The sequence below is a fragment of the Dendropsophus ebraccatus genome, chromosome 10 (genome assembly GCF_027789765.1).
Source record: "Dendropsophus ebraccatus isolate aDenEbr1 chromosome 10, aDenEbr1.pat, whole genome shotgun sequence".
Classification (NCBI taxonomy): domain Eukaryota; kingdom Metazoa; phylum Chordata; class Amphibia; order Anura; family Hylidae; genus Dendropsophus; species Dendropsophus ebraccatus.
The window spans coordinates 75,590,012-75,598,866 of NC_091463.1; the positions used below are offsets into that span (position 1 = coordinate 75,590,012).

Sequence of the window (8,855 nt, forward strand, 5' to 3'; positions counted from 1 at the left end):
AAACAGCTCAGGCAAGTTGGCAGACCCCACAGAAATGTACAAAATATGAAATAAAAAAAATTACAATCAGAAACTAGAAACAGATTGCATAAAAAAAAACACAAAAAAATATTATATATATATATATATATATATATATATATATATATATATATATATATATATATATTAGTAAATGTAAAATAGTAAAATTCTGTAAATTTAAGAAAATTTAAGTGACACATTCCCTTAAAAATTACATTTAAAGTGTTCCTGTCATTTGTAAAAACATTTGACATGTCATAGAGACATGCCAAAGTTTTGATCAGTCCAGGTGCTCAGACCGATACTAATCGGGAGAACGAGCCGGGAGAGGACCGCGCTGTATTGCCTTTCTCTCCCCGTTCTGTGTAAGAAAAAAAAAAGAGTCGGGCTCTATAGACTTACATTATGAGCCCAATTCTTTTTTTCTAACGCAGAGCGGGAGTGGAACGCACTGCAGCGCATTCTCTTCCACTCGTTCTATGGGTAAAAATGTGATTAAAAAATAGGTTATTTTCTGGTTACACATTCCTTTATATTTTAAACATTGAAAACAACTAATAGAGTTAGTGACGAGGAACTGCAGACATGGTGTAGTATCGGGGCAAATTGCCTGCACTGCTATACTCAGGACTTAAGTCAATGTCTTTTGTAGATACTACTGTGGTTAGGGTAAACTTCTGGAGTAATGCAGTCAAGAAAAGAAAGAGTTCCATGCGCGCTAAACCTTCTCCCACACAAACTCGCTTCCCTACAGGGGAAAAAGATGATAATAATAGTTTTGTGTCAAAATTTTACAATTTTAAATTTATTCTATATGTAGAAGTAGAATGTAAACAGATATTAGTGTTACCACTTTAAATGACTAATGTATCACACAGCCGTGTCAAAAGTTTTGATAAGTTGGGGTCTGGATGTTCAGAGTCCTACTGACTGCTAGATGGTGCTGCAAAGAGCATCAAAACTTTTGACACGTCTGTGTGACAATTCAAAAATTTGTGACAATGACACTTTACAGGTCAATATTCACCTAGGACCAAAGAGGAGATTTTGACCTTCTAAGTAAATGAATAATGATAAAAGTTTACATAGCACAAAATGCATTTTACCTGCAGAAAACGGCATTAAAGCTGGATGTTTTTTTAATGCCCCCTTATCATCCAGGAACCTATCGGGAGAGAAGAGCTCTGGCTGTGCAAACTGTTCAGGGTCCTTCAGTACAGTGGTTAGTAATGGAAACACATCTGTGCCCTGAAGGTTAAAAAGAAGAGTTGGATCAATTATTTATCTTTACAGAGATTGTCATTATTCACACCAGTGCTGGATGGATTTCAGAGAAATGCTGGAATGAACTATATAATTTCTCCCTGGAACATAGAATTCCCTTATCGTATTGCCTCTCTGCTCCCCCTGGCATGTCTGCTCTGTTCCCCGTCTGCCTCCGCTCCCCGTTCCGCTCGTTTCCCCTGTTATGCGCCTCCTGCTCCCCCTGGCATGTCTGCTCTGTTCCCCGTCTGCCTCCGCTCCCCGTTCCGCTCGTTTCCCCTGTTATGCGCCTCCTGCTCCCCCGGCCTGTCCGATCCGCTCCCTGTCCAACCCCGCCACCGTATGCCTGCCAGGAGGTGTGCTGCTCCGCTCCCCGTCCGCTCCTGGTCACATCTGCCCCGCTCTGCAACACGCTTCTTGCTCCCCTGGCCTGTCCGCTTTGCTCCCTGTTTGCCCCAACGCTGTATGACCACTGGGAGGTGTGCCACTCTGCTCCCTATCCGCCCCCAGTCCTGTACGCCCCGCCACCATATGCCTACCGGGGAGGCGTGCCACTCTGCTCCCCCTTCCACCCTGCCCCCACATGCCTTCCGGGGAGGTGTGCCGCTCTGCTCCCCCTGTCTGCCTCCGCTGCCGTATGCCTGCCGGATTTCCGGTCCGCCCCCCACTGTCATATGCCTGCCGGGGAGGTGTGCCGCTCTGCTCCACCCCCAAACATAGAGTCGGGAAACTCCTCGATCGTTCATTCCGTCATTTCCCTAAAAGGGGTCAGGCTTTTGATCAAATCCCTAGGGAAATGATGGAATGGCGCGTTCATTCCATCATTTCCCGGGATTTGATCAAATCCATGGATTTTATCATTTCACTGCAACATATATATATATATATATATATATATATATATATATATATTACCTTTGGGATAGTATAGCCACGAAATGAGACGTCCTCTGTAGTACAGCGGGGAACTCCTGTTGGAATAATGTCACTGAATCTCTGGATCTCATAGATTACGGCTTCAGTGTAAGGCATCTGGGTTCGGTCTTCTGCTGATGGGCAACGATCACCTATCACACGATCAATTTCATCCTGGATTTTTGCTATACAGGAAATTAACTTCATGTTATTTGGTCTGTTTTATTACTGGAGGTCAATACAGTCCAAGTTTAGGCTATGTCCACATGTCGTAACAGACCGGCCGTTCCGTGACCCCTGCCGGGTCACGGAACGGCCGGCCTGTGCCCGGATCATCGCAGCTGGATCATCTGTCCGGCCGCAGAGCTCTGATGCGGGCGCATTAGCGTTCGCCAGCATAAGAGCTTCCCATAGCGCACAGTGAAGCGAGCGGCCGCAGAAAACTGACCTGTCGCATGGGATCCCGGCCGGAGCGTATACGATGTGTGTACGCTCCGGCCGGGATCCCATTGCACACAAGGCTATGTTCAACTCCGCAAAACTACGGCTGTAGTTTTGCGGCGAGAACTACGGCTGTAGTTTTACGTAATGTGAACATAGCCTTAAATGTAATCTTGACTTGTATACCTTGAATTTCAGGATATTTCAGTAGAGCGAGGAAGCCATATCGAAGGGTGGTACTGGTAGTCTCTGTCCCAGCAGAGAACAGGTTTATTGATGAAGCTACAAGGTTCTCATTTATGAATTCTGAGGCTGGATTCTTTTGATCCTGTACAGACAAATAACATAGCTTTTTCTACATGGGGAGAACATTTTGTGAAAAAACAGAATCTACTATATAACGGCTATTTGGTTTGCACATGTGGCCTACAGCAACATGTAAAACGTTAATGTCCTTCAGTAAGCTCATCTTAAAATGTCCATTTTGTTTTCAATTCTTACACACCAAAATACAAGAGGATATTGTATTTTACCTGTAGCATCTTAACCAGGAAACAGTCAATAAAATGGCGTGTAGTATCAGGGTGAAATGTTTTCGCGCTCTTATCCACCTTCTCCTGAACGAATGCTTTGAGGTCAATTAAATGCTGAATACCTTTGTGGTGAGGGCCAGGAACATAGAACATAATTCGATGAAAGTAGTAGAATACCTACAATATTGCAGATGATATTGAAAAGTATTGATATCTAATGCCAAAAGTCACCTCTAGAGTTAAAGCGACTCTGTACCCATAATCTGCCCCCTCCCAAAACCACTTACCATATTTTTCGCTTTATAGGACGCGCCTTTTGATAAGACGCACCCCTGATTTTAGGGGAGAAAAATAGAAAAAAAAATATTTTGCTCATTGTCACAGTTTGGAGATAGCAGCAGTGTAATTGGTGCCAATCCCCCCATATAGTGCCCCACATAGTAGCCAATGCCCCCATATAGTGCCCACATAGTAGCCAATGCCCCATACAGTTCCCCCATATAGTAGCCAATGCCCCCATACAGTGCCCCCATATTTTAGCCAATGCTCCCATATAGTAGCCAATGCCCCCATATAGTAGCCAATGCCCGCATACAGTGCCCCCATAGTAGCCAGTGCCCCCATAGTAGCCAATGCCCCCATACAGTGCCCCCATATAGTAGCCAATGCCCCCATATAGTAGCCAATGCCCCCATACAATGCCCCCCATGGTAGCCAATGCCCCCATGTCACAGTTTGGAGATAGCAGCAGTGTAATTGGTGGCAATCCCCCCATATAGTGCCCCACATAGCAGCCAATGCCCCCATATAGTGCCCACATAGTAGACAATGCCCCCATACAGTTCCCCCATATAGTAGCCAATGCCCCCATACAGTGCCCCCATATAGTAGCCAATGCCCCCATATAGTAGCCAATGCCCCCATATAGTAGCCAATGCCCCATACAGTGCCCCCATAGTAGCTAATGTCCCCATACAGTGCCTCATATAGTAGCCAATGCCCCCATACAGTTCCCCCATATAGTAGCCAATGCCCCCATATAGTGCCCCCATATAGTAGCCAATGCCCCCATACAATGCTCCCATATAGTAGCCAATGCCCCCATATAGTAGCCAATGCCCGCATACAGTGCCCCCATAGTAGCCAGTGCCCCCCATAGTAGCCAATGCCCCCATACAGTGCCCCCATATAGTAGCCAATGCCCCCATATAGTAGCCAATGCCCCCATACAATGCTCCCCATGGTAGCCAATGCCCCCATACAATGCCCCCCATGGTAGCCAATCATCCCTGCGACCAGAAATACAACAAACAGGTTACTCACCTGTCCGCCGGCCCCAGCAGCTCCTCTCCCGACACTCCGGTCTCCCGTCATCTTCCGGCACAGGCAGTGGGGGACAGAGAGACTGCCTCTGCAGAACACTTCCGGGACACAGGCAGCTTCTCTGTACCCCTCTGCCTGTGCCGGAGGATGACGGGAGACCGGAGTGTCGGGAAAGGAGCTGCTGGGGCCGGTGGAAAGGTGAGTAGGACAGCGATCCCCTCCGCCCGCCCAGCCCGCCCCCTCCATCGCCGCTTAGCCGATCAGGAGCCCAGGAAAGTGCTGCTTATTGCACTTTCCCGGGCTTCTGATCGGCTCAGCTGAGCGGCGATAGAAGGGGCGGGCTGGGCGGGCAGAGGGGATCGCTCAGTGCCGCTCACTATGCATATGCATAGTGAGCGGCAATACAGGGGGCGGGCGGGACGGCTTCCATGCGGTGCTCGGCACTGCTTGGGAGCTGTCTTCGCTTTATAGGATGCACTTGGTTTTTCCTCCCACTTTGGGAGGAAAAAAAGTGCGTCTTATAAAGCGAAAAATACGGTATACCTTCGGATAGCTGCTTTTAATCTAAGATCTGTCCTGGGGTCCGTTCGGCAGGTGATGCAGTTATTGTCCCAAAAAAAGTACTTTTAAACTTGCAGCCCTGTGTCAAATTGGCGTGGCCTAGAGTGTCTGTGCTCTAGTATTGCGACACCCCACCATCCCTTTTCCCCGCCTTCATCATTAGGAACGCTCCAGGCAGGATTTCTCTTATTCATTGAACACTGCACAGGTGACTTAACGATCCAGCACATGTGCAATGTTCAGACAGGTGAGGAATAGGAGAAATTGTTTTAGGGGCATTCCTAATAATAAAGAGGGTGGGGAGGAGGGACGGAGGGGTGTCGCAATCCTAGGGCACAAATACTCTAGGCCACACCAATTTGACACAGGTCTGCAAGTTTAAAAGTTGGTTGCTTTTTAGGGCAATAACTGTATCACCTGCTGAACGGACCCCAGGACAGATGTTGGATTAAAATCAGCTATCTGACAGTACAAGTGGTTGGAGGGGTTAAGATTGTGGGTTCAGAGATGCTTTAAGTTACAAAAACAGCTAAAAAGGAAAGAGTTGTACTTACCAGACCCCATCCAGAATTCATAAATCGAATAACCGCGTTGATATTTTGGATAAGAGACAGAAATTGTTTGTCATCATAACTAAACCTCTTGCCAAAAACAATAGAGCAGATAATGTTGGATACCGCACAACCGAAGAGAAAATTAGGGTCGAACAATTTTCCTATGGAGATAAAAAAAACAAATATTAACAACACTATCTGGTAAACAAGAACAATTATTTTTATGGCTGCACAAAAGATTTAATCAGCCAATTAGTGGGTGTTTGCGAACGGGAGCTGGGCTACGAGCTGCAGCAGAAGGGCGGGAAGGACCAAACTACAAACGGTAAGATACTCGGTGGCATTACAGGCTACCAATATCATTAAGATGGTAATGTACAAAATTAATCTAAAGAGAAATGTTTGAGTTCTTCCAATTGGTGCCCCAAGAAATACGAGCCGTGTGACATAGGGGACAAGTACAGTACGTAAAAAAAATCTATACCTTTTGTTTTGCTGAATTCTTCCACAAGACACTGGGCCTCCTCTTGGATCCTTTCTTCTATACTCCTCTTACCCATCCCGAAGTTTCTAAGGGTGGTAAGTGCAAAACGTCTCATTTGTTTCCAGCATTCTCCATTGCTGCCTATTATTCCTAGAATAGAAGATATTCAGTTGGACTTCCTCAATGTGACAAGTTTAAAGAAAATTCCAAGTGAACAATTCATGATAGGATATCTTACCATAGTCCTTCAAAATATATTCAGCCACTGGAATCCTCCCTCTTCCACTGAATGCATCCTTGTTGTCTATTAAGGCCTCTTTGACCATATCATATCCACAAAGCATCACAGCTGGTCGGGACCCAAAATATAGAGTGAATATTGGGCCATATATTTTCTGGAACTGCAGAAATAATTAAAAGTACAATCAAAAGATGAAAAAAATGTAGTGTGAACCCGGCCTAATTGAAAAATTATAATGCCTTTTAGAAAGCCGTCTGACAGACGGCTGACTACTTGAATATTAAAGACAAGAGAGAATTATTTCCAGTACAGAATTCTGGGTAACCTACGACAATTGTTGCTTGAAGGAGCCATCCATGGATGGAATGACAGAGACTAGTCATAATACCTCCACATTGGCAGTATCAGCTATTCTTACAAAGCAGAACTAAGAATTTTTTTTTCTGCTGTGTTAGTTCAGAAATGTCAGATGTCAGCCTCTCTGTGAACTGTGATCTGACCTAGTTGCAAACATTGTACAAAAGTTTCCAAAAGCAGTGGAAAATGTAGGAGCTGTATGTACAGTTGACACTAGTACGTCACTTGTAGTCTAAAGGTACAGGTAAAGAAAAGGATTCCCTACATGACGGGGCAGGCTACTTTTTGTCTAGCCATGTAAAAAATAGAATTACACAAATTTAGGCCACATTAAACTCTAGGTGGAACTAAATAAAAGCACATTCTATGACCATGTCATTACCATACTCCATTCCCATCTTTTGCCAATGACCTCCTGGACAGAAAGAATACATATAAGGCTGCATTCTGTAACTTTGCGGACCTACGTCTATAAGTTTGCCAACCTACGGACAGTGGACGGTCCTGGATTTTTTCCTCACCCGGCGTTACGTATCAACATCATGCTGGCAGTAGGGAAACTGTTTGAATCTCTGAAGCACTGAGGTTACAGAGCCGTGTGGAGATTCAAATATTTTCCCCACTGCCAGCATGATGTCGATATGGGGAAACAATCCAGGACAGCCTATTGTCCATAGGTTCGCAAAATATACGGACGTGTGAATGCAGCCTAAGTCAAAACACACACGATATATATATATATATATATATATATATATATATATATATATATATATATTGGGGGGGGGGACTCTACTTAAGATGATTTTTGCATAAAACCAGTTTTATACAGTATACCACTCAGTTTACCTGCCGGAGTGAATGCAGGAACTCCCGATGCTTAATCTGTAGAATGTTACCAACCACTGGAAATGGAGGAGGACCCGGTGGCAATTCATCCTTAGGCTTTCTTTTCCAGCGTATTGTCAAGACCATACCTAGTAAGACTAGGAGGAGAATGGCAGTGGCTAGGAGCATATTCGCTCTTGGTCTCTCCCCAAGAAAGTAATGCTGCTCATCTCAGAAGTGCTCTTTTATACCACCCCCTGGATAGACACTCAAGTGATGCTGTCTGTCATCCTGATCATCTAACTAAAAGCCAGGTCAATATCATTTTCCCCTGAATAAGTTTAGCAAATAATCCCATTATTTTGAAATGGACAGAGCATTGGTTATCTAAGCTAGTACATGTAGTCGTGACATCCTTGAGAGATAAAAAATTAATCAGACCTTTGTCCACTGACCCAGCAGTGACCTTGACTCAGGCTGGGTTCACACTACGTATATTTCAGTCAGTATATTTCAGTCAGTATTGCACCCAAAACCAGGAGTGGATTAAAAACACAGAAAGGATCTGTTCACACAATATTGAAATTGAGTGGATGGCCGCCATATAACAGTAAATAACTGCCATTATTTCAATATAACAGCCGTTGTTCTAAAATAACAGCAAATATTTGCCATTATATGGCGGCCATCCACTCAATTTCACCATTGTGTGAACAGATCCTTTCTGTGTTTTTAATCCACTCCTGGTTTTGGTTGCAATACTGACTGAAATATACGTAGTGTGAACGTAGCCTAAAAAAGAATAAAGTTATACTGTAATGAGTTAATGGAAACTAGACCAGTATCTACAACTAGTAAAGCATATATGCATTATATAAGTAAGGTTTGTTTCATATATGGAATTTTTCTGAAGAACACAAAACCTCCACAAAAAATGCATTGTGTTTTTACGGTGAAAAACACTGTGCCTAGATATTAGCTGGCATGATGCACATGTCATATTTTTACACCCAGCTTGTGGAGTTTTTCTTTGTCATTAGTTTATGCTGCCCTCAAATTCCTTTTATGTGATTATAGTGCAGTTACATTCAGGTACACACACACATCTTCTCTGATTGGAGTCGCTCACTTTTCCCTTTCTGGTCCGGCCATCATAAACACTTCTCCTGGTGCTACCTTCTTTGCAGAATCTGCCAAACAAACATTTTGGCTCTTGGCTACAACAACATCCTCACCTCTTTAAAAAGTCCCCATCTGTATTGTTCTACACTGCCCACTTTTTGTCTAATGTAGTATTTAGGCCCAATTTGGACCTTATATAGTACTCTGGC

At 44.2% G+C, this 8,855-nt stretch overlaps 1 protein-coding gene across 1 annotated transcript; it reads right to left on the reverse strand.

The window, feature by feature from the left end:
• Nucleotides 1-587: 587 nt before the first annotated feature.
• Nucleotides 588-7,713, reverse strand: LOC138766070 (cytochrome P450 2B11-like). The gene is made up of 9 exons (XM_069943400.1): nt 7,546-7,713; nt 6,337-6,499; nt 6,099-6,248; nt 5,615-5,775; nt 3,177-3,353; nt 2,830-2,971; nt 2,203-2,387; nt 1,131-1,272; nt 588-772 (listed from the first exon to the last, which is right to left on the reverse strand). Exons 1-9 carry the CDS (start codon nt 7,711-7,713, stop codon nt 588-590), a joined length of 1,473 nt encoding a protein of 490 aa, XP_069799501.1.
• Between the last annotated feature and the right edge of the window lie 1,142 nt (nt 7,714-8,855).